This window comes from Dermacentor variabilis, chromosome 11, assembly GCF_050947875.1.
Source record: "Dermacentor variabilis isolate Ectoservices chromosome 11, ASM5094787v1, whole genome shotgun sequence".
NCBI lineage: Eukaryota > Metazoa > Arthropoda > Arachnida > Ixodida > Ixodidae > Dermacentor > Dermacentor variabilis.
The window spans coordinates 88,255,966-88,282,965 of record NC_134578.1 but is presented as its reverse complement, the minus strand read 5'-3'; the positions used below and the strand labels follow the sequence as shown (position 1 = coordinate 88,282,965).

Here is a 27,000-nt window from a genome sequence, read left to right as displayed (position 1 = left end):
AGAAAATTGTTACCCCAAATATGACTGTGCCCCCAAGAAAACCAAATCTGGTAGACTACATCAATGCATATGGAAAAATCTTTAGTCCATGCTTGCTGGCACCCTGTGTCTGTATTGGCCTCTAGGAGAATTGTGGCCCCCACGTGCTGGAATCTTTCTGTGGCATAGAAAACAACATTGTGGTACCAGCTGTGAAGTGTTAATCCGTTTAATCAGCAGTTTAATCACAGTTAATTCCAAGTGTTTGCATGTTTTAAGCATTGCTTGTGGGCATCTTGGCTACAAAACAACCTAGACCTTACATCCCAGTCTGGTGTGTAGCGTAACAAAGGCTTTTATTGGAGCAACTTGATGCTTTTATATTGGTTATTCAGTTGGCGTGATCTTTCACAAAAGAGTTATAGGCAATTTTGCTGCAATAACAGTACTGTTTTCATAGAATTCGTCATGGGGAGTGCGGCTTGCCCTTTTTGCCAGAGTTTTTGCTGAACGACGATTTATTATCGGTCTGTTATATGTGGAACTTGAACAGCTTATATTTTTGTCTCCTCAATCCACACTTCTGCTGCACTTCAGCCAGCATCTCTACACAGGGTGCTTGACTGATGCCATACCAAGTGAGCACGCTACAAGCCTCGTGTGCATCGTTTTCATGACTCTTTCGATGACCAAATTTCATTTTCAGTGACTTTATCAACTAAGTATCTAGCAGCAGCTTGAACATGGGTAGTCATGAGAATTCGCACCAGGCTTGGTTGAATATGTCCAGCACTGCAGCACTGAGTAGTGAACCATGCTGTAAGAGTTGGCAACTAAATTGCCACCTTGTGATTGCAACTTTTCAACCTTACAATCAAGGCTTCAATTACCCAGCCAGCGAGCTGCAGCAAAGGTGTGAACTATAATTATCTGATGTCACATTCTATGTCATAGCGATAGCAGCTGATCCCTGCAGTGGTGGCCCTCAAGGCCAACAGGCATCCCTTTCTGTGCACATGCTTGTGTAGGACTAAGCAGATGGTGCCAGTTTGTTCAGCATTAACACTATGTTGACGCTGTATCGGGAACACATTTTCTTACTCAGTGCGATAGCCTTTGAACCTAGATAATTGCCACCAAGAGTCCTTATTCCGCCACCCTTTCCTTTGCCATGTCATTTGCTTCTGCCTTGATGTCATGGAGCAACTTCAGCTATATGAAGCAACGATGGTGTTTGAGTATATTGAGTATCCACACAGCCTTGCAGTTTTGCAACCTGAACATTGCTTCATTAAAAGCTGACATGATTTGGTCTCAGCAGACAGATCAGAGTTAAAAATGAACTCTCATAAACTTCTTTCAAAGTCATTCTAACCTTGTCAATATTCCCGTGCCTTTTGATGTGTTATTCAACATCGTCCAAAGCAAGTTGGCTCTTAAAAATCAAGATAACTTTGCGAGGCCAGCTACTAGGCTACCACTGTCTCTTCAGCCAGCCTGAAGTGTCTCGCAGCCATCAAAGCAGGAGTGCAAAAAAACAACAAAGAAAAGTGTGGCAGACAAAATGTTCATGGAAATCCATATGTTTATGGACTGTTACACTGACTGAAAAAGATGGTGGCTACCCAATACAGTCTTGAAGTACGTAGTTGTTTCAGTCACGAACAAACAGCCAGTTGCCCAGTCCTGCACAAGCACAGTGTACAGATGCTTATGGATTAAAATTTGTTGTGTGTGCATGTGGTTCAGTGTACCACATATCATTTTCCTGAGGCTGCAGTACACTGGGAAGACTGGTTGCTACTTCAATAGCAGGCCCTTAGAGTATTGCAGCCCTTTGTTTACATTTTGCTGCAGATTGTATCAAATGTGAATACAAACTGTTTTGCAGGACATGTCAGTTCAGTTCAAGCAATTAGACAGAGTAACCCAATAAATAGTTTAAGCCTCCAAAACGTCTTAATTCAGTCCCTAGTTTAGTACAGGTTTTCGCCTGATGTTTTGCCTTCTTCCATGGTATAATGCTGTTGCTTGCTAGGAACTGGTGGTTTGACGAGCACACTCTCTTGTGTTGCTATAATGACAACTTGTAACAAAGATTTTCCTTCCTAACAAACGTTTGGATACAGTGCCTGTGAGCTCATCTTTTAAGCTGTTTTTCATTCGATCTGTGCATTTACATCGAACGTAAACTACAAAATATCACTACTGAGAATAAAATAAAAACACACCTGTGTAACGATTCTGCTAAGATCGTTGGAGTGGTCAGCCACAGGATGCAACGCAGGTGGAAAGGCATCCTGAGTTAAAGCAAAATAACAATCATTGTAAGATGCAGGTAAAAAATTGTATTCTGTGAGGCTTTTGGCATGTATACTAATTACCACATTTGTATGTAAAATAGTTTTCCATAATAGCTGAGCAAGGTTAACATCTTGCCCTGTGACTGTCAGCCAGTGCTACTCATGGCAATGGTGGCAAGTATGGCACGTCCTTTCAAATGGAACTTTTGTGGGTTACATGAATTCAAAAGAACTTAGGTTCACATAATACATGACATCTGTGGTTAGAAGCATGTGTTGCATGCAGCACCAATGCATGAGTGGCACTGCCTAACACTTCCAGGGCCAGACTTAGTACATAAACAATGCAAATGTGCAACAAAGTGAACAGGTGGATAGCTGCTGCTATAACTCAAAGATTGCATGCACCATGCAGATGTGAATGCAGCTCCCATAAGGAGCGGGTTGCCCTTTGGTGCACTTCACTTCTCTCCCTCTTTTGTCTTCATCGCATGCTGGTGCCATATGGTAATAATGAACAAAAATTAAGCACCTCAGTTCCCATTCTTGTTTTACTACATGCTGTAAAGTCGTCTAAATGCGCTTAAGACTGAAGGATGTACTTCAGCCATTTTGTCTTAAAAATATTTTTTGCTTAGCTTCACTACACCTTAATGTAGCGCAAATTCTAGACAATGCTTACAAAAAAACCTACTCCACACAATAACACCTTCAATTAAGATTACACAGTCTATGGCTTCGAGATGTGTACATACATACTTGATACATGGTTACAATGAAAATATAAGTGACTGTTCTAATACACACACTTAGCATACTGCATAACAGCCACCTGGTTCCAAAATGGTTTTTTGTTATCACACATAGGACGGCCACAACTATAAATTTAATTCTGGCAGTGACTTAAGTCACGGCCAAAACTTTCACAGTGCAATCAATAAAAATTTTCGAATTTAGAGCAGTTAGACATAAACAGGGCAAATAGTTTTAAAGTGTTAAATAATGAACTGTTATGGAATCTGGCACTAGAAAGCCATGCGCCTAAAACATAGGTACTGTTTATCATATAAGCACATTATATTTTTGCATACTTTCCTAGGGATCACATCAAACAGTTTGCTTACGTGTAAATTTTGCTAGTATTAGCCCTTATCCTTTCACATTTGGCTTACTGCAGCTTTATGCGCATGCAAATGGGCCACTACTACCTTCAGCTGAAGGCCGAACACTATGCCGTCCAACAAACATGCATTTTACAACACCGACAGTACGCTTAGAGAATGAGCAACTCTTATAAACAGTGCAGTTCTTTGGACACACATTGATATATGTCTGTAAAACAATGATTTTTGCTAAAATGATAACCTAAAATGATAATCTAATTGGTACTGAGCATAATGCATCATGCAAGAAACTTGCATTTACCGGACACCACTATAGATGCTGCGACCTCTGCGGCTTCCCCACAATCTGGCATAATGTACTCAAGTTGCCTGTAAACCCTGGAAGGTGTCTAAGATACTTTAAGAAGCTCAGCAAACATGAGAAGGACCTAAAATGAAGGTCAGAGAAGCAAAGCAAATTTTTAACCATTCCTCTCTATGTTGCTATGAATGTGAAGGTGCTAGCAAATGATGTATTTGAACTGTATCTTTAGTCGTGCAATAGTAGAGAGCATATTTTTGCAATAATTATGTCATAGAGAAGAATGACAGAAACCAATCTAATTAATATTTTTCTAAACTTGCACAAAGTTTTCGTCATTATGCTGATGCACACACCTGCATACCTCTACTGTGAAGTCTTGTTTCAGTTTCTTATTTTATTGTTACATAGTAATTTACATCATACACTTGTCCTGAAATACATCACTTTGGGCTCCTTCAGTATTTTTTTTTCTTACTCGAACACACATACCTATACAGGGCAAGCACTCAAATATATGCAAAACTGCCACAGGACTGGCCACTTGAGGTCGACATGATTGTACAGCGCAAAAGACGAGGACTGAAGGAAGAACACAATACAGGCGCTGTCACACACACTCAAGGCACTTTGCGAGATTCTCAGGCTTCTTTCATGCTCCTAAAACATTTTTTAGCACATATTGAGCCACAGAAAGCTGTACTGGGAAATTTTCACGTTGCTCTACAATTTTATAATTGAAACTTTTTATCTAATTATAATATTTGATAAGTTTATTAATTGATCAAGGCTAATTAGGTAATTAGGCAAAATGCAGCAAATCCAAGTATTTCCAAGAGACAGGAAACAACATTACCTAGGTTCTCTGCAGCTAGGTGGCATTTGCATATTTTTTTTAAGTTTGCTAAAGTTACATGGCATAACCTGCATACGTCCCATGGAACAGGTGTCACACCAATCACTCTAAGTGATGCCACTAAACTAGCCATTGCACTTAAAACATACAGGGTAAAAAAAGTAAACTCTAGGTAAGAGCATACCAAGGCCTCTATTGCTGAAAAGGGAAACTGATGAGAGGCGTCTGATCTCCGGCTATGAAGCTGCTTCATCCTCACAGCTGGCAATGAAACGGCCGCAGCCGCAGTCCTGAAATAAAAGAGAAATATTTGACACTACAATGATAACACAGAACACAAAAAATCTGGTGGCAAGTTTATCTTGGAGAACAACTGCTGCTACATTAGGTTTTGTATATTGGTCAGCTTATTGTTAAACTAAGCTTGCCAAAATTTTATATCTTAATGGCTTTGCTCTTTACAAACTAAAAGCTTTGCCCAAATCATGCACTTATGCACTACTTAAGCTATGAGATGTTTACTGATCCCTTACAATGAATGGCTTCTAAGACAAATTACTTCACACAAAAGGATGCATAACTTATGAGTGTTACTGACATTAAACACCAAGGTAGTACCTCTTTATAATAGATAATGGTGGACTTCAAGCACATTTTTCTCACAGATACAGGTTGATCGGTCTGCCTTAATTTTTCACCAGCAGCAGAAATTTTGTTAATAATACTCGTGCAATATAGGATGACGCTGTGATGTGTGATATGATCCTGAGTTGATATGATATGATCTGATATGATCCTGATTTGGCACCTAGAATTCAAAACTGAATATCTGTACCCAATACGCAATGGCACAGCAGCAAAGTAATTAAACAAGTCCAGGTATCCAGTGCACAGCGCCAGCTGTTGAATAACAACATTGCACAAGCATCGACTATATAGATCTATCGTAGTATGGTGCACGGCAGGCGTAGTGGCGGCCTCAGCAAAGAACACAGCCATGGAGCGACGCGCCCGTATGAGCCATCGCCGGCAATTCTATCGCGTAAGTTGATATATCTCGTCACGGCACAGGCATCGTTTTCTGGCCGCCGAGGTGCCGGCGCCACTGATACTCACCTGCTCCGGCCGTCGCCGTTCAAGTGACGGCGTATCCAGTAATCTGAACCCAAGCAGGACACCTGTTGCCGCCAAGCAGTACGCTAACAATAAAGAGGTTCTTATACTCTGACCGGCAGCTCACGCGGCGTTGATCCGCAGTGCCGTTGGAAGCTCACCACACGCTTTTAATACCACAAACGCGCAGCCGACATTTCACGCCCGCAGATCAAAGTCGACGGGCGCAGGCTCTACATGCTACGCGTCGCTGTCGCGCACTGCCTGCACAATCAGCGATGTGGGCGCGAAGAGACACAGACGATAGCACGGAGCGTACTGGCAAATCTGCACAATGCGCGTTTAGTGAGCGACCTACTGCACACAATCGCACGAGCTAGGGGATTGGCGCCACGTACGCGCCAGCTAGCAGATACCGCGCACGAAGAAGCGCCGCCGGTTCTCGCTCAAATGATCGCTGTACAAACACTCACACACGCGCACCGTAGTAAACCCTTAACGAGCCGCCACATTTTTCAGGCCGCGGTTAGGCGGCGAAGCGTAGCTCACTTCGCACTGCACGTAACTATTATGGTAGTGGCTTGCGCTTCGGGGAACATGTCGAATGCTCACATCCACACAAAGACGCGGCAAAGTTTGTCATCATGTACAATACCCTTTTTAAGGTACACTCGCTTGACTCTAAGCACTCAAGTCGCCTCGATTACGACAAAGCTCGAAGAAACACAGTGATCGTGCAAAATGGTTCTGGACGGCCACCTGTCGCGACATGTTGTACTGAGACCTTCAATAAGTCATATCAGCGCGTCTCCTCACTTTGAACACATGCACACTCATATAACGTGTAATAATCGTTCAAAGTCACTTACCGTGGAGTCTTGGGGGTTCAAAGCTGTGAGAAACAACAACCACGGTAGAAGAATGCGCCGTCGCTGACAATGGCTGCTCCTTTGCGGCTTTCAACGCACGCGCGCGCGCTCCGAAGGCTTGTGCTCCTCCGCGCGTAGTTCCGACCGTTCCGACTTTCGGCGTCCTGTGCAGCGCCAAGGCGCGGCTACTCCGAACATAAAAACAGCGCCGACACACATCGCGCGGGATATTTCGAATCTGACTGCAGAAGTAATCCTACTGAAATTGTCGCTGCGGCTCACTTCCTTGTTTGTCACGGCTGAGTTATTCTTTTCTCTATTTGGCTCGTCTCAGATATGGGTGTATTTCAACACTCCCACTTTCCCGTACGCTACCGTTATTCCTTGAAAACCCCCATTTTACAACCGCAATGCCTATTCAAATGGGGTCGGGGGTATAATAATGGTTCTAGCTTATTTTACTTCTTCTCGTGGGAGTACTCATTTTAGGCTAGGGGGAAAAAATGGCATATCAACTGTTAAAACGCCCATATGGGCTCATTTGTGTTTACAGTGTACTGTTATGCTCACCGTTTCGTGTACTTCGAAGAAGTCGCTTCTCGCTTTCACCCGCTGGCGCACGGACCGAGGTACCGTTTCCAGATCGGTCTGCACCAAGCTGCGAGAATTAATGCTGCGGTCATTGGACATCTGCGCGCGCTCACTATTTGTATCTAAAGTACGGAGCGCCGGACACCAAACGCAGGAAAACAACTCGTCATTTGTAGCGCTCGCACTCGGCGACTCGCCGCTATTGTCTTGTGGTGTCACCTCAGTGGTGGGTTTGTCTTCGCGATGGTCCTCAGCGGGTTTCGCAATCGGGTCAACCTGAGAAAAGAAAAGAAATGCAGCAGACTTGTACACATTACCGAATCACAAGCGAATTTCAAACGACGCCATTCTTTACGAGCATTTCCAATAACAATATCAGTTGATAATCAATAAATCACACACTTTGAACCACTGTCAGTATGAAACTGAGGGTTGGTAAACTTGCTCTCACATAAAACTGAAATGTTTTTCTGCAAACAGTAACTTTTTCACGCGCATTTTGCTTTGTAACTACTTGACATATAATGTCCCGTCCCCTATCTTCCCCGTCAACCTCGGTTTCGGTAAATGTGTTGTCGGCTGCATTCATAAGCCTCCGAAGGCAGCGGGAAAATATTTGTGTTTTAAAGCGAATCTGTATGTGGATAGCAGATTTTTCCGTCCGTCTGTCGGTTGCCATTACACCGAAAACTCCTCCGGCACAACCCCATGTGCAGGCCTAAAAAGGAAAGAAAGAGGCGCGGGATTAGCCAACACCACCTAGATATCACAAGGCGTGTTTACTCCAACCCATGACGTCACGCTACCTGGCTCAAAATTTCCATTGACAAGGCTGGGCCGATAAAATCGGTGATTTCAACATCACTGTTGCCTACTCGGGAGCATCCCCATTCGATTCTTTGGGAGTCGGGCCAGGTAAAAGACGTCATGGATCGCAGTGAAACGGCCATGTGTTATCTATGTAGTGTTGGATTAGCTGTGCCAGTACTGACGTCATTGCTCTATGTCGCAGCCGAGCGCGCGCGCTACAGTTTCTGTCCGGCTCCGAAATGAGTATGCCATGAGCAATCCGTACTCCATAGGAGCAGGCAGCTTCGATCAGCAAGGCCGCGAGCAGAACCGGGAACGAGCGCGTCTACGCCGTGCCGATGCTATAGCCTGGGCACGAGAACAGGCTCGTGCAGCCAAGCGCAAGCAGTAACTGGTACCGAGGATTGCCAAGCCGTCGTTAAATGAACCATCGCGATTAACCGAGTGATAAACACCAGGGAAGCACGTTTGAGCTTAACTAATTACCCTAATTTACATTTTTTACATCTAAATTTACATCTAAAATCAAAAGCAGCGCTTACTACACACCCATTGAACTTTGCCTACTGAAACATGTACCTAAATGTGATGTGTAGTTCGAGTGGGAATCGCCGCAGGCCAACGCATTAGAACTCGAACGACGCATGCAGTCGCCACCTGTACATGCGCACTTCGGCGTGGACTCCGATACAGAAATGCGCAATGTCAGCAGTAGCCTAGGCCTCGTTGCCGTCCTAGTCCAGAGGAAAGAAGGACTTGAACGGATGATATCTTAGGCTAGCCGGTCGCTGTCCAAAGCGGATGGTTATAATTGTACGACCGAAAAGGAATGCCGCTTCATCATTTGGGCTGAAGAAAAATTCCGCCCTTACCAATATGGCAGGCCGTTCGGGAGGTCATATGGCAGGCCATTAAATTGTCAGCGACCACCACGCCCTTTATAAGCTACCAAATTTAAGGGACCGTGCATAGCGCAGCTGAGCCTCAGACTGCAAGAATACGAGATCACACGACGATCTACAAGTTTGGACGAAAACACTCTCATGCCGACTGACTGTCTCGGGTCCCCGTGGACCTGCCGCCCCAATATGACCAAGAGGAGGACGCCTTTTTAGGTACAATACGTGCAGACAATTTTGCCGAGCCGCAGCGGCCGACACGGAGCTCAGAATCATTTCTGAGTACTTGCAAGGCAAGGCCGTCGTTGTCCCGAGGGGTTTCAGCTTCAGACAATGGTGAAGGAATTGATGCAGTTTTTCTTGATATGTCAAAAGCTTTTGATCCTGTGGCACGCACTTTACTCATTGACAGATTAAGGGATGCCGGGCTTGCTGAAAGATTGATACCGTAGTTGCAGGCTTATTTAAATAAATCGTACAATTTGTAGAGTATGCAGTTGTCAGGTCTGCTGACCTACTCTTTCTTCAGGAGTACCACAAGGATTGCGTACTTGGTCTTTAATTTGTAATTTGTATAAACGGTATTGCTTCTCACATCGATCACTCCGTTACAGTAAAATTATTCGCTGACGACTGCCTGATGTACTGTCTTTTTAATAGCTCCTGTTTTCAAACACTAATGAACAAGAATCTCTTTAAATTTCCGGACTGCAGCGAAAGACATGGCATGCAAATCAATTATGATAAAAAATTGCTATTACAATAAGCACACAGATAAAAGCCACTGTCTCATACGTATTGCATTTCAAAAAAATATTCAATGAGTAGCGTCTGTCAAATATCCATGACTAACTATCGCAAGCGACATAAAATGGGATAAGCATTTGAAGGACGTTTTCACAACAGCATTTAAAAAACTTTGGCTTTCTGCGCAGAAATTTAAAAGACTCGCCGTCGAGTGTTAAACTGAGGGCATACCGTAATATAGTTCAACCAGTCCTTGAGTACGCTTGCGGAGTGTGGAACCTATATTACCTTAAAGATTTTGCTCAAGTAGAACGAATTCAGCGCCTCGCTGCTGGAATTATTGAATCTGACCATCGACATTCATCTCTTGCCCATATGCTGCGGTGACTGAATCTGGAGCCCAACCATGTCTGGCGAGAGATTGCGAGAATAAAAATGCTTTATTTCGTCCATCAGAACAGAACTGGTCTGCCGCGCAAACGTTATCTTTCCCGTGCACAACACAGGTCATCTAGAATTAATCACTCGAATGTTGTCCGCCCGTACTTTGCGAGGACAAAAATTTTTCAGAAGTTTTTTTTTGTCCGCTCACTGTTGAAGAGTAGAATTGTCTGCCAGCGTCTGTTGTTCATTGTACCAATGTATATGCCTTTGTGAATTATTTGTCATTGCACTTGATGTGAAAAAAAAAGAGCGAACCTCTCCTGCCTGTGCAGCGCTCCTGCCTGCATTATTTGGAAAATAAATAAATCAATAAATTAATTAATTAAATCACTATTTAGGCGCGGATGGTCTCCGTTTATCTTACGAAACGGCTTCCAGGTGAACTTTTTGCCAGCCCACGCAAACTACTTTGTCCTTGTAGCCGCCGCCACAACGAGAAGCCAGTAGTCGTTCACGCCCTGCACGATGATAACAAAAACGGGCAGCTCGGGTTTTCCCGCATGCTCGCAAGAATACAAGACACGTATTACTGGCCGCACCTGACCGCCGACGTCGCTCGTTCCATCACGACTTGCCGTGACTACCAACGATGCAAGACACCGCCAACTAGGCCAGCGGGATTACCACCGCCGATCGAGCCACCTTGCCGACCATTTCAGCAGATCTGGATGGACTTCTTGGGACCCTTTCCGACGTCAACATCCGGAAATAAGTGGATCTTCGTGGCGAGTGACTACCACAACCGCTTCACTGCAACGAAAGCTCTGCCGAAAGGTAGCGCAACCGAAGTGGCCAAATTCATCGTCGAGAACATCTTGCTGTGACATGGCGCTCCCGAAATCCTCATCACCGACAGAGGAGCGGTCATTACACCAGCGCTCACCAAATTCATTCTCACAAAATACAGTCAGCAGAGCTTACTGAATACATACAGACAAGCCTGATAAGGACAACTGCCTACCACCCGCAGACGCATGGTCTTACGGAGCGCCTGAATAAGACCTTCGCCAACATGGTATCAATGTAGGTCGACGTCGAACACAAGACCTGGGATGCCATCCTGCCGTACGTAACCTTCACTTACAACACGGCGGTGCAAGAAACAACACAGGTCACGCCGTTCAAGCTGGTTTACGGCAGAAGCCCGACGAAGACTCTCCATGGCATGTTGCCGCACATCACCGACGAAGAGAATCTTGACGTCGCCACCTAACTCCAGCGCGCCGAAAAAGCCCGACAGCTCGTCCGCCTGCGGATCGAGAACCAGCAGAGCACCGAAAGCCGACACTACAACCTTCGACGACGCTACGTCGAGTACCACCTCTGTGACCGTGTTTGGGTTTGGACCCCATTACCCCGAAGAGTACTTAGCGAGAAGCTTTTACGCCGCTATTTTGGACCTTAAAGGATCATCCGACGCATTTGCGCACTTGACTATAAGATTCTGCCAGACGGCATTTCCCTTAGGTTGCCGTCTTTCTGCAGCTTATTGGGAAATATAAATGGTGAGTATACGGAGCAGCGGCGACTGGCGTCCCGCTCACTCAGTTGCCACATCACATTGGCTGCCACAAGCGCTACAAAAGCCGAGGACAGTCACTGGCACAGTGGGGTGTGGAACCGGCACTGCGGAAGCAATGCCCTTCACGTGGTCATTAGTGCTTTTGCAGGTTGGTAATTTCAGCTTTTCATCTCGCTCTTTCCTTTGTCTCCCCGGTTCCACGCCCAATACTGTTTGAATGTGTATTGTCGAATTCTAGACCTGAAAGAATGCCGCGTCATCCCTGGAGTTTTGCTCGCTTCGACTTTTCTCATTTTATTTTTTGTTGCTTTTCATGAGTGGCGACGTCGAAATAAATCCGGGACCCTTGTTTGAGGCGTCACTTACTCAGCCTCTGCAGGGCCAAGAAGTAATTATTGAGAAGCTTACAGCTATCAAGACACAGTAGACACATACCATAAGTGACCTCGGCTCCCGAATCAGACTTTAGAATCAAAGTTTGAATGCCTTTATGAATTACCGACCTCAGTGCGAGAATTCAGAAATGAAAGTGAAAGACAACAACAGGTACTGCAGTCACTTCTGACAAAAATTGACGACATCGAGAACTGCAGATAGTGCAGGATGTAGAATTGTTAGGTAAGGTAAAGTGTAGTGATCATAGGATAGTAAGGACAACGATGCACATCAATCTGACTAGAAAAAGATTAAAATTAGTCAGGAAGAAACAGGCCAACCTAGTGGCAGTAAGTGCAAAAGCAGACACATTCAGGCAGGCACTTGCAAAGAAATCTGCATCCTTAAAACTGAGAAATGAAGATTACATAGACGTAGTGAATGATAGCTATCCAGGCTGGCTTCAGAGGCAGCAATTAAAGCGGGAGTCAAGGCACCAAGGCAACCAGTAGGTAAGCTCTGCCAAGCAACAAACTATCTAATAAAGAAACAACAAAAAATGAAAGTGTCGAACTCAAGAGATAAAATAAAATTCGCGGAAACGTCAAGCATGAGCAGCACAGTGAAATTAAGTGATATTCGAGACTATAACGTGATACGGGCTGTTGAAGCCGTGAAAATAGACGCAGCCTGAAATCAGTGTGAAGGAAACCTCACATAGGACACAAAAATATGTATCCACTGAAAAATAAGCAGGGTAATATTATCAGCAATCTCGTAGGTATAGTAAAAGCAGCGGAAGAATTCTATACTGACCTGTACAGTACCCAAATGAGCCACAATACCGCCATTCGAAGCACTAATGAGCAGGTGGTATAATCTCCTGCAATAACTAGCGATGAGGTCAGAAGGGCCTTGCAAGGCATGCAAGGGGGAAAAGCGGCAGGAGAAGAGGGAATAACAGTCGATTTATTCAAATATTGCGGAGACATAATGCTTGAGAAACTGGTAGATCTCTAATTGAAGTGTCTCCTGTAACGGTTGGAGGACGATTGCACCGGTGGCATGCAGTTGTCAGGGTTGTAGGTCGTAGGGAGGAACTTGGGGGGACAGGAATAGGCGAGCAGGATTTATTTACATGTTTTTACATTAGAACAAGTCATACGATCCACAGTCTAGCATGACTTCCAAATGGAGCACGCAAGACGAACATACAGCACACAGCTAACGAGTACGATGACGAGGACACCTAGCAGCCGACAAACAACCGCTTATAAACACTCCATTCTCCCTAGATCCCTAGGTGAGGGAAAAACGGCAGTTCACCGCAGATTCGCAGCGTCAAACGTCAACGCAGTCGACCCGCCGGTTGTCCTTTATCTAGTCTTGAAAGGCGCGTTGGTTCCCGAAACTGACCCCCGCGGCGTGGCCGCCGGTTGTCCATTGTCTTGCGTCCTGTAGTCGCCCCGAGTGGCAGCAGAATGTGACGAATCCTGGGGCCCACGTACCGCAAAACACCCTTTTGTTAGGGAAGCTCTTCTTGATGCAGAGAGACCATGTCGGCGGTGGCGAGTTCAGTAACAGTAGTTGGTCCTCCGATCGCGTTTAGCCATAACGGCGCCGAGGGGGTGTTCAAGCGGCACCTGGAGGTCCCTACAAAATGAGTCACCGTAGCAATTGTGGTAGGCTTCCATTGTTCTCTTCGGGGAAGCTCGCAACGCTCGAAGCTGCAGCTGGCTGAGAAAACTTGCATGTTCCCAACTCGGCAGGCCCTTCCTAACAGCTCCTCCATGGCCCGGAAAATCTCGCCTGGACAGTGCTGACAACCGCTGGGTGGGAAGAGAATGGCTGGCGAGCAAGACGATGACTGTGCTCTCTGCAATCCCTGCGCACTTGGAATGCCTGCAACCATCTCACAACAAATGGCACAGAAGTGTCGATCCTGGCAACGCAATACTGCTCAGCGTTCAAACACCCGGAATCAGCTGTTAACCCACCAGGCTTCCTATCAAAATTTCAGTGCAAGTCATTAACTGGGAACCCAAAATTTCGCCCCAAAATTTCCTACTGCCTAAGCGAGCGTCCACGTTCTTCCTGAGTTTAACCACATCTGACTGTCGTGCTGCACAAGAGCAAAGGTTTACGCAGAACTAAACCGAAGGCTCTCAACCACCAATACCCGAACATAAGCAGCCTAAGTTCACGAACAGCCTGTCCTTATCCTATCGCAGTGGCATGCTTATCGCATGTACTGGTGCCACTGAACAGTCTGAGCAACTCTACAGGTACGTAATCACACTTGCGCTAGCTTTGTGGTCCCTATTCCAACATGTACTTGCGTCTTACGCAAACGTTTCATCACGCTTACTCACATTTGTTCCTTTAGTCCATACAGGACACGTACTTCAAACGAACAACTAAACTTGCGTAACTTACGCACTCCGCAGAACCCTTTAAAAATGCGTCTTCTAACAACTAGTTCCACGCACGCTGACTAGAGAAGTCAGAACACGGCAGCCCTCAACACACACGAGCAACCCAGTCATAAATCTCCTTCTTTCCGTCCACACAGGACACGCGCTAATGGATCTAAGAGCTTTTCTCAGTGCAAATGATGCACTAACTGAAAATCTACGCGCTTAACCTGAGAAAATTGAAAAACACTTATAAAAAATAAGGTTAACTAATACACACGCGTTACCATAGGCCTCTCAACGATAACCTTGACCTTCATGCTACTCACAGACACAAAAAAGAAGAGCCTATCTACTCATTAATGAACACCTCGCGACACTACAGGTTTACATAAAACGCATCTTTCAAATCTTGGAGCCTCTCAAACAAAACAAAGCTCATACCTTACTTATTGAAAGAAATACTAGCCTCAAATCGCGAAAATTTTCAAAATGCTCAAATATAAAACAAAACAACACGCTTTACTTTTACGGAATCTCTCTTGGCCTACCCTTCCAAACGTTTTCGACTGACTCATACTTTCTCATACTTCGACTGACTTCGACTGACTTTCTCATACTGACTCATACTTCGACTGACTCATAAGCTATTCTGGCTACCCAGGAACAACAAAAGGGCTGACACACTATCATCTCCTTCATGACGTAAAATCTTCTGCCAATCTGCCCACCACCCTTCAGCAAATCTGCTGTTACCTGATCCTCCCCAGCTGCCTTCCCCCTTTGCATAGGTCCCAAGGCTTTCTTTACTTCTTCCGGCGTTACCTGTGGGATTTCGAATTCCTCTAGACTATTCTCTCTACCATTATCGTCGTGGGTGCCACTGGTACTGTATAAATCTCTATAGAACTCCTCAGCTACTTGAACTATCTCATCCATATTAGTAATGATATTGCCGGCTTTGTCTCTTAATGCATACACCTGATTCTTGCCAATTCCTAGTTTCTTCTTCACTGCTTTTAGGCTTCCTCCGTTCCTGAGAACATGTTCAATTCTATCCACATTGTACTAACTTATGTCAGCTGTCTTACGCTTGTTGATTAACTTCGAAAGTTGTGCCAGTTCTATTCTAGCTGTGGGGTTAGAGGCTTTCATACATTGGCGTTTTTTGATTAGATCTTTCGTCTCCTGCGATAGCTTACTGGTATCCTGCCTAACGGAGTTACCACCGACATCTATTGCACAATTCTTAATGATGCTCGCAAGATTGCCGTTCATTGCTTCAACACTAAGGCCCTCTTCCTAAGTTAAAGCCGAATACCTGTTCTGTAGCTTGATTTGGAATTCCTCTATTTTCCCTCTTATCGCTAACTCATTGATCGGCTTCTTATGTACCAGTTTCTTCCATTCCCTTTTCAGGTCTAGGCTAATTTGAGTTCTGACCATCCTATGGTCACTGCAGCGCACCTTGCTGAGCACGTACACATCTGGTATGATGCCAGGGTTAGCGCAGAGTATGAAGTCTATTTTATTTCTAGTCTCGCCGTTCGGGCTCCTCCACGTCATGACGAGCGCACCTAGCAGCCGACAAACAGACGCTTATAAATACTCCGTTCTCCATAGATCCCTAGGTGAGGGAAAAACGGCAGTTCACCACCGATTCGCAGCGTCAAACGTCAACGCAGTTGACCCGCCGGTTATCCATTATCTTGAGTCTTGAGAGGCTCGTTCCTTCCCCGAGCTGACCCCCGCAGCGTGGCCGCCGGTTGTCCATTGTTTCGCGTCCTGTATTCGCCACGAGTGTCATCAGACTGTGACGAATCCTGGGGCCCACGTACCGCGAAGCACCCTTTTGTTAGGGAAGCTCTTCTTGATGCAGAGAGACCATGCCGGCGGAGGTGGGTTCAGTAAGAATTGTTGGTCCGCCGATTGCGTTTAGCCATAACGGCGCCGAGGGCATGTTGAAGCGGCACCTCGAGATCCCTACGAAATGAGTCACCGCAGGAATTGTGCTAGGCTTCCATGGTTCCCTTCGGGGAAGCTTGCAACGCTCGCAGCTGCAGCTCGATGAGAAAACTTGCATGTTGCCACCTCGGCAGACCATTCCTAACACTACCGACTTGAATGGTCCCACAAAACTGGAAGAATGCATACATTATCCTAATCCACAAAAAGGGAGACAAAAAAGTATTGAAAAACAATAGACCCAATAGCTTATTCCCAGCTTTATATAAAATATTAAGCAATATAATTTGCAATAGAATAAGGACAACGCTGGACTTATGTCAACCAAGGCAACAGGTTAACTTCATGAAGAGATACATTACAATGGATGGCGTCCGTGTCATTATTAGGGTAATCGAGAAATCCGCCGAGTACCATCAGCCTCTCTATATGGCTGTCATAGATTACGAAAAGGCACTTGATTCAGTAGAGATATCAGCACTCATAGAGGCGTCAGGTAATCAAGGTGTACAGACCGCTTACGTTAATACTTTGGCAAATATCTACAGACATTCCACAGCTGCTTTAATTTACACAAGAATAGCAGGAAGATGCCTATGAAGAAAGGGGCCAGACAAGGAAACAAAATCTCGCCAATGCAATGCACTGCGATCTTGGAAGAAGTATTCAATCTATTCTACTGGGAAGGCTTAAGAGTAAGGATCGACGGCGAATATCTCAGCAACCTTAAGGTGTACAGATGACATTGTTCTATTCAGCAGCACTGTGAAGAGGTACGAGGAATTATTGAGGACCTTAACAACGACAGTATAATAGTGGGGATGAAGACTATTATAATGAATAAATAATGATTAATAGCCGGGCAGGAGAATAAGAGTTCAGGATTGCCAGTCAGTCTCTAGAGTCTGCGAAGGAGTGCGCTTACCTAGGTCAATTAATCATAGGGAGTCTTGCTCATGAGAAGGAAATTCACAGAAGGAATAAAATGGGTGACAGCGCATATAGCTGACATTGTCAGCTACTGACTGGAAGTTTGCCATTATCGTTGAAAAGGAAAGTGTACCATCAGTGTATTTTACCGGTGCTGACATACGGGCAGAGATTTGAAGCTTGACATACGGGCAGAGAAAAAGAAGCTTGAGAACAAGTTAAGAACCGCGCAAAGAGCGGCGGAACGAAGAATGCTAGGCATAACGTTAAGAGATACAAAGAGAGCCGTTTGTTTCAGAGAGCGAAGGGGCACAGCCGATATTCTTATCGGCATAAACCAAAAAAGATGGAGCTAGGCAGATCTTGTAATGCGCAGGTTAGATGCCCGTAGGACCATTAGGGCTGAATAATGGGCGCCAAGAGAAAGAAAGCGCCGTCGAGGACAGGAGAACATTAGGTTGGGCGATGAAATTAGGAAATTCGTGGGCGCTAGTTGGAATCGGGTGGCTCAAAACAGGGGTGATTGAGGTCGCAAGGAGAGACCTTCGTTCTGCAGTGTACATAACAAGGCTCATGATGATGATGATTAGCCTTACTATCCATCGACGAGAACTATTTAGCGTTGCAGAGCTGATCCAGTGCGTGGTCTATCCGTCGAAGGGGGTATACGTCCTCTTTCGTGATCGTGTTCAGGTGACGATAATAGACGGCGAAACGCAGTGTTCCATCCTTTTTTCTTCACAAAGACTACAAGAGATACCCAAAGCCATTTCGACGGGTGGATGATGTCGTTCAGCAGCATCTCGTCGACTTGTTTTATCATAGCTTGACGTTCTTGTGTCGAAACTCGGTATGCGTGCTGGCAGAGTGGCCGAGCGCACTCTTCGGTTATTACGCGATGCTTTGCAGTGGTGTTTGCCGAATGCTCGATGACTTGAAAAGCAGTCGTTGAAAAGCTCAGTGGTCGGGAGACATCGATTTATGTCGAATTCTGCCTCAGGAACTGTGGTCGTCGAGGTGGATGGGGCGGAATTTGAGAGGACAAACACTTTGCTGGCTTCCACAATTTCCTCGATGTATGCGATCGTCGTGTCCTTGTTGACGTGCTTGAACTCCTGGCTCAAGTTTGTTAGCCTCACTTTCGCTTTCAATCTGTGCAGTCTAGCGATCCCTCTTGGGACGTAAATTTCCAGGTCGAGTAGACGTTGGTTGCCTTCGATGACATCTGCTGCATTTAGTTTTCCAAATATGGGCTTGCACACCGGCCTTGGGCTTGGCCAGTGTATGGCCGGCGTTGCAAGGACAAGTAGCGGCATGGTGATGGTAAACGGGATGGTCGTCGAGGGCTCCACAGTGTGACAGCGAGACAGTTGGTGATGCCACGTAGGCGCTGTGCGTATATGGCCAACCCTCACAGTCCCATATCGTGGTAACGACATCGGTCGTAGATGTGCCCGGCTTCTCCGCAGTGATATCAAAATGGATGGTGGGCGGGGGCACGCCAAACGTCATTCTTCCTTGGAATTCCGCGAGCAGGGGCATGGGTTGGAGTGCTGGCGGCGGCGGTTGTGGACGACGGAAATGTAGCGTCACAGGGCTCTGCCACGGGCACGGAGGGGGAACGTGACGGTGGGCTACGGCAGCGTACGTCATCGCTTGCGGCTGAGGCTGCGGCAATGCAGGGGCTACGAGTTATTGTTGGAGTCCCTCACGTACGACGTCACCAATCGAAATCACTTGAGGCTGTGATGAAGCGAAGAACATCTGAAGCTCCTCCCGCACAACCGTTCTGATCGTCTCACGTAGTTTGTTGATGGCCAGTGACTGTACTACGGTGTAGTTTGTTGCGTTCACGCGGTGGTTGAATTGTCGGTTATGTATTTCCAGTGTTTTCTCAATGCTGGTTGCTTCGCGAAGAAACTCTTCAACAGTCTTTAGTGTGCTTTGTATCATTCTGCCAAAAAGTTCGTCCTTCACACCACGCATGAGTGGCGGAGTTTCTTCTCCTCGGATATTTCTGAGTTGGCGTGGCGGTATAGACGGCTCATTTCCTCTGCAAATATGACAAAATCCTCGTTCGGTAGCTGCACTCGGGCTTCCAATAGAACTTCGGCCCTTTCTTATTGAAGTTGCTCGTGAAGGTTCTCAGGATATTACTGCGGAACCGGTCCAGCGTGGTAAGGGTTGACTCCCATTTCTTGAACCATGTCCTCATGGCATCTTCCAGGGAGAAGTACACGTAGCGCAGCTTGTCCTCAGGAGTCCAGTTTTTGAAGACCGAGAATCTTTCGAAAGTCCCGAGCCAGGTTTGCGGATCCTCCGACTACCATGGAAGGTAGGTGGCTCTCTCAGTTGTTAAAGCACGATGGGGGACGCTGGTGCTACCATTGCGACCATTGATTCGGTAAGGATCTCTCCGGCCCTCGGAGGCAAACGTCCGTGCTCCGAAGGTAGTCCTTGCAGCCTGCGGCTAGCTCGCTTGTCCTTGGCGACGTTGGTGTTGTCTTCGTGGTTGGGGCTTGTGGGCGGTTACGGCTTACGGCTTTGTGGGGGCGTTCGGTACATGAAAGCACCAGAACCCCCACCAGATATCACGTAGTACTGACGGAGAATAATACAGTGGTGAATCTATGAATAACGAAACTAACTTGTGCTTTTGTGGGCGAACATGTGCCCACAAAAGCAAGCTACACAAAAAACACAGTTATAACGGTAAACTGTGTTGGCGAACGTTGAAAGTCCGATCAGTGGGTCAAGTGCGTCGGCGTTTATACATCAGTCACCGAAGGATCCGGAGTAAACGCTGGAGCTTGCTTGCCTTCTAAAAAGTTCTACACCATTCGCGTCACGCATGCATGTAATCAGATCACACAAGTTTCGGTGACGACAGGCAGTGGATGGAACCAAGGATAATAATGCAGAAAATTTCGATACATGAAGGCGCGTCCTGCGCTGAGCGACAAAATGTTAAACGATGAAACGCACCCACCTGATGAACAAGCGCACGTGTCAATATTTCATTAAAGATTGACAAAAATGCAGATTTCAATAACGAAACTCTCAAGCATACGACTGTGTAACTCAGCCATGACAAACAATATCACAATTGTGTGAATTGCATTTAATCACACATACAAAGCTGAAAAAATTGATATGCTACTTGGTATGTTACATTTGAATCGCGCAAAAATTGTAATGTGGAAATACAGCTTTTGCAAAGCACTTGTACACAATGTAACAAATTCACGTAAGATGTAAATTGACATATCGAATTTGTCCGTTTTGATTGATCCAATGGATGCGGTTTACAGAACCGCGATATCTTTCATGATGCAGAGTGTCTTTCTTCGATATCTTTCTTGCTTTGTAGCTATGGTGTTATGCTGCTGAGCACGAGGTCGCGGGATCGAATCCCAACCACGGCGGCCGCATTTCGATGGGGGCGAGATGCAAAAAGACCTGTGTACTTAGATTTAAGTGCACGTTAAAGAACCCCAGGTCGTCATATTTCCGGAACGCTCCACTACGGCGTGCCTCGTAATCAGAAAGTGGTTTTCCCACGTAAAACCTCATAAATTAATTTTTAACTTCGTCTTTTTATGTTTTTTAGAAAATCCCAATTCTGAAAGTCCTTTTAACAGAATTCAGGCCCTAACTAGAAATTCCGCTTCCAACAGTCACTAGAATTCACCTTTTTCTCTCAAGTGCAAAAAAAAACATTAAAATCAGCCCAGGTGTTCTCTCACAAAAGCAGTTCTGCGTTTTACATACATTTCAATAGGCCGCATTGGAGTTGGTCGCGAGCTAAAGCTTCCTCTTAAGGAGATGTTTACAATAATGGTAGAAAAATATACGTTGTGTACGTAATTAAATCAAGGTTACTAGATGGCTATGTTGCCACCACTTTTCAAAGGCGAGGCCTGTAAATCATCATGATCATTGCATGGTAACGTGTCACTTGCTTTGCTATGGGATATACGCTCCGGGTGGCGTCTATCGTGCGACCTTTGGAGTTTTAATTCACCAGCTGGCACGCCATGTAGCAGTTGCATACACAGCGGCACAATGTAGAAAGGGAAGTCCTTAACCAGAAAAACAACCTCATGGAGACGTAGAAATACTGCAGTAATGAAAAACATGTATGGCATACCTGAATAATTCAAGTAGGCTAGGTAACTGTTTTTCACTGTGTTGTTTCAAAGGGACTACCATTGAATAATCATCATCATTACCGTCGTATCATGCCATTTGATATGCGCGCGGCGTAGCGTCGATGCATATGAACTTTGCATTGCAGTTCCGTTCTAGTCGACCAGGCGTCCCGACAAGGAACAGTAGTAATAACTCAAGTAGACTAGGTCACCATTTGTCGGCATCCCGTTTCGAAGTGTATACAAATAAACCATCATTATTATCATCATAATCATCAGCAACCTCCCATGGCACAGATGAAGGGATATTACATGTGAACAATGTAATCGCATATCTTTATTTAGTCTTCGGTAAACGATATGGCGCCTACTCGCAAGTTACGAACCGCTGCTGAAGATGCGAATCGTAGAACTATGCGCATGGCTGCAACCAGGCAATATCGGGCCCACCATACCTCTGTAAAGATAGCAAGACAAGCCCCAGCACAAGCTGCAGCTCGCCGTTGACGCAAGTCGGCCAGTTCCGATCTTTCTCGTTCAAACGACGCGAAGAGACTTCGCTGCGAAGACCCTGTATCCCATGATGCCGGACACAAAAATCCTATGGAGCTCCGTTTCACGGAGCTCCTCCAGCTTACGCTGTGACTTTGCGTCATGTGCCGCGCAGGCTTGTGACTTTTGTTTCTCGATCTTTCTCTTATTCAACCAGACCTTGCGTTCCCACAAGGGTCAGCATATTGAACGTCGACTGTATAATGAATCTACCATAGCAAATGCAAGGGTTCCGTTAATATTTTCAGCACTTCTAATTAAACCAGCAACCATTAACATACCCCACTTTTTTGGCACAGTTGAACTCAATATGGTCATACAGTTTTAGAATTCGAGACATCCGCCCAATCGTAGCAATTGCTACAAAGGAAACCCAAAATGGGTTCCCCGAAAGAAAAGCCTCGTAGTTGAAGAAAAATATGTACTGGTCCAGCAATCGAACCCGGGAACACTGCATTTCCGGTGCAGCCACTATACCATCTGATCCAACCAGGCGGCTAGCAGATGGCAGGGCGAAGTCGAATCTATCGACAACTTGAAGCAAAAGCAAGCGTGTGGCGTAATAGTTCTGCGGAAACCCGCAAGGCAGGGAAGTAATTACCGTATACACTCGACTAAGGGCCGTGCTCGTGTAAGGGCCACTTCCGCCAACTTGGCAGTCCAAATTTTGAAGAAAAAAAATCTCGCCAGCGAACGGCAGCGTCGTCTCGCGTGCGGCGGCGCATTTCGCGGGAGCCACCAGATGGCAATAGCTGCCCTTCGTAACGCGGCGCTATCTGTGAGCTCCGGACGCGTGGTACTATCAGGGAGATCTTGTCGCTTTTCTTGCCGGCACCATTGATCCTTTGCGCCGCCGTTCATTTTGACGACTGTCTACAGCACAACCGCTTGCGGTGGAAAAGAAAAAAAAACGCTTAATCGCGTATGATGATGCTTCAAACTTCATGTTGTCGCATACGCCGAACACAATGGGAAACGTGAAGTCGGATGGAATTTCCACGTCGACGACAAGTGCGTGCGTCGCTGGTGCGACCAAAAGGGAGTGCTGGCCACAACAAACAAGACTAGCAGAGCATTCGGCGGCAAGCCTTGCAATTGATCAAGTTTCACCGCTTTGTTAACGCGCTGCGAGTGGAGCACGAGTACCACTTACACTAGATAGGAATACGCGGACCAAACGCCTGTTTGGTTCGATGCTCCTGAGAACACGATGGTCAACCAAACCGGCGCTAAGAGCGTTCTTGTGCGCACGACCGCTGCCGAGCGTCAGCGTTGCACTGTAATGCTATCTGTCACAGCGGACAGAAGGAAGCTCCCCCCGTACGTAGTGTTTAAGCGAAAGACGCTACCCAAGGAGAGCTTCCCGAATGGAATCATCGTCAAACTGCAAAAACAGGGCTCGATTTCCAATGAACTAGTGGTGAACTGGGTGAAAACGGTTTGGGCTAACCGCCCGGGAGGCCTGCTGCGACGGAAGGACCAGCTCGTATTGGACAGCTTTCGTGGCCACCTCACAGAGCGCGTGAAGGCTCGTGTTGCAGAAGCTCGTACGCATCTAGCCGTCATCCCCGGCGGTTTAAGCATGCTGCCACCGATGTATGTGTCGATTAATAGGCCATTTAAGGCAGAATTCAGATGCCAGTACTCTGAATGGATGGCAGCGGGCCACCACGACAAAACGCCGACCGAATGCCTAAGGAGGGCGTCACTTCAGCTGGTCTGTTCTTGGATTGTAAGCGTGCGTCGTGCGGTGACCTCGGACATTATTGTAGAGTTTTGTAGCGTTCCTAGTTAAAGGACAGAATAGAAGGAAAGGCTGTGGAACTGGCGTCCATCTTGTCTACCTTTTATTCCAACTTCCTCCTTCTTTGCTCCTGAACCCAGGTTGCTGCACTTCTTCATCATCTATTCGAAGGCTCATACCGCTTGACCATTCCAGGTTTCTTTTGCTAACCCCTCCTGGGTTAATACTTCAAGACGTTTCCAATCGAAGCACATTCTACAGAGCCACGTTCACCAATGTACCACACAGTCTTCAATATTCCTTTCTGAGTGGCTGTCTTTATCACAGAGTAAGGACCATAAAATTTAGCATTGGTTCTCTTACTCCTTTTCTAACTGGAATGAAGTCGGTGACTTGAATGTCTGGGATATCAGAGAAATGTCTCTTGTCAAAATGTTTTTTTATTCGTTTACGGTACCTCTCCTCCTGCGATTTCTCTTTCCTCTCCTCGACGATCTTGAGATTTTCTAACAGCTCCGGTTCACGGTCCACCTGATGAATAAGGGTTTCTCCTGAAGAAGCGAACTGCGGGCTGCATCCCAAGCCACTGGTGTAGGAGCGATTGTGTCGTCGTACAGCTCCTTGTAAAGAACATTTTCATCCAGCAGGCAAACAATCGTATATCCTGATGTATTGCTTCACATCTCGTATAGCACGCTCTGCAAGCCACAAAAGCCTCTGTGCGCCATACCATCCCAGCGGGATGGTATGGCGCACAGAATTTGATTGATATATTGTGGTCTCGAGCCCATTTTGCTAGCTTTTCACTCTTGAACGCTGAACCATTGTCACAAACAATCGTCCTGATTGTCCTAAACATATCCAATGACACTATTCGCATCTTCTTTTCCTGCCCATGCCGTGACCATCCTGGTGCATTCATCTATGGCCAGAAGAAAAGTTTGCGCTTTTCGAACTCCTTCTCGTTCCTTATTTAGCTCGGCGAAATCCAGGTGCATAAGTTCGAAAGGCCCGTTCGAGTGGAAAGGTATTATCATGGCGTCCGTAGGCTGCTTATAATTCACTTTGTTGTCTTGACAAATGTGGCATGAACAAAAGTATTGATTGACGTCTCCTTTCATGTGAGGCCACATAAATCTCTTGACCAGCTTGTTGTGGGTGCGCCAAAATCCGTCGTGTTCTCTATATTCTGGGCTATCGTGGTACAAATAAAGCACCCTGGAAACCAGCGTTGGCGGGACTTGATAGTGACCTTCCTTAAATATCAATTGTTCAGTGCCTTCCCACAATTAAACTTCCTTGATTACTTCCGATTGTTCTTTGTTGGCCTGTATCATCCGTCTAGACAATGCATCTACATCAGTCAAAAGGGGTCCAGGTCTGTGGGAGCTGATTAAATAGAACTGCTGCAAGTAGTTCACCCATCTGGCGATACGTCTCTTAGGTTGGTAATATTGAAGAGATGAGTGAGGGCCTGGTGATCGGTGAACAAAGTAAACTTCGCGCCTTCTAGGTACGTACGGAAGTACTGGATTGCCTTAAGGACTCCAAGAGCTTTCTTTTCAGTACTGGTGTACTTGACTTCAGGTAGCTTGAGGGTGTAGCTCTAGTAACCTACTACTTGTCGCTTTTCTGGGCCGGACGCTTCTGGACATTTCTGGTACAAGACTGCACCTGTCCCATAGTAAGAGGCGTCGGTATTCAGTTCAAAGGGTAAAGTGAAATCTGGTATGTGTAGAATAGCGTCAGCAGAGATTCTGTGCACCAGATCACGGTAGACTCTCGCACCTTCCTCATCCCATTCAAATGGAACTTCTTTCTGCGTTAGGCGCGTGACGCATCTTGTTTTTATGGCAAAAATTTTTATGAACGTTCTGAATGTCCTCCTAATCCCAAAAACACAAGCAATGAGTGGACGGCATATAGTTTTACCAGTTGGGATATCCTGTCGACAGACTCTTGTTTCGTGCTTTTGGTAGTCCCATCAAAGACTCTTCCAAAAAACACAACTTTTATTTGAAAGAACGCACTCACCTTAAAATTAACATTGAGGTGTGCCAAGCTCAAGGCATTTAATACCTGGGACAGGCGTTCCTGATGCTGAGCCTCTGTATTGGAGAAAATGATAATATCTTCTATATGCACGTTACAGAAGACACCTAGGAAAGGCTTGAGGACTTCCGCGTGCAGTCCGTGCGTTATTAGTGCTACTACGGCAGAAGGAGGAAACATAGGCTCGGCCAGCTTTAAAAGGTGGCGTTCTTCAAAGAAATACTCGCCGAGGGAGCCCTGCTTGTACTTGAAATTAAGCGCGGCGTCCCATCTTTGCGCTGGGTTGCTTCGGAATGTCGCCAAGAATTTTTCCTTCCACTGGTTCCAAGAGTTTCTTTGTAGCAACTGCTGCGGTTGGGTGGATGTCACATTTTCCGCTTATTAATTACTTCCCTAAGCCTTGCGGGTTTCCGCAGAACTATTACGTCAAACTCTTGTCTTTGTTTCTGAGTTGTCGATATATTCGACTTCACCCTGCTATCTGGTAGCCACCTGGCTAGTTCACATGGTAGAGTGGCTGCCCCGGGAAAGCAGTGGTCCCGGGTTCGAGTCGCGAACCGGGATTAATGTTTCTTCAACTACGAGCCTTTTCTTTCGAGGAACCTGTTTTGGTTTCCTTTGTAGCAACTGGTATGACTGGGTGGATGTATCATTTCCCGTTTGTTAATTACTTCGATCCACCTTGTGGGTTGCCGCAAAATTATTACGCCAGTTTTAGAATTCGGTTAAACATTGGGACGACCGTATTACCTTCTGCAATCACTGAATTTGTTTCCTAAAAGCATAATTCACTGAGTAAACTGGAAAAACAAGCTACACACGACGTGAAACGCATGGAAGTTAGGATTATGCACGTTATGCAGTTATTTTCAAAAGGTGCAGTTTCCTTAACCTTAGAACTCCTTTACGACGCCAACCATAAAATGCCCCCATCCTCTACAAATATGAATTTGCGGCCCTTACTGGTCTTTGCGCCAAAACAAAGAATTTTTTAAGCGTTTCATATACCGTCCCTAGAAGAACTGACAGCGCGGGTTTGCAATCTTCATTTAATACACATCAGCTATGGACTTCAGAATGTACCATCACATCACTCCAAATATTTTTCCTATTTGACAACGTATAACTTCTTCAGAAATATATGTTGTTTTTTTTTTCATTAAACCGCGAATATAACTATGTGATGGCACTAACAGGTTGGCCGTGAACAAACTAGTCTTTAGAAAGGGAGATGAAATGCCTCCGTAGCCCTGCTTTAA

General features: G+C 45.8%; 1 protein-coding gene across 1 annotated transcript in view; it reads right to left on the bottom strand.

Moving 5' to 3' along the window:
• LOC142563371 (uncharacterized) overlaps nt 1–27,000 on the bottom strand; it is a 110,861-nt gene that overhangs the window by 35,530 nt on the left and 48,331 nt on the right. The window contains exon 5 of the mRNA XM_075673931.1: nt 7,116–7,412. Coding sequence (XP_075530046.1) covers nt 7,116–7,412 — 297 coding nt within the window. The remainder of the gene's footprint in view (nt 1–7,115; nt 7,413–27,000) is intronic.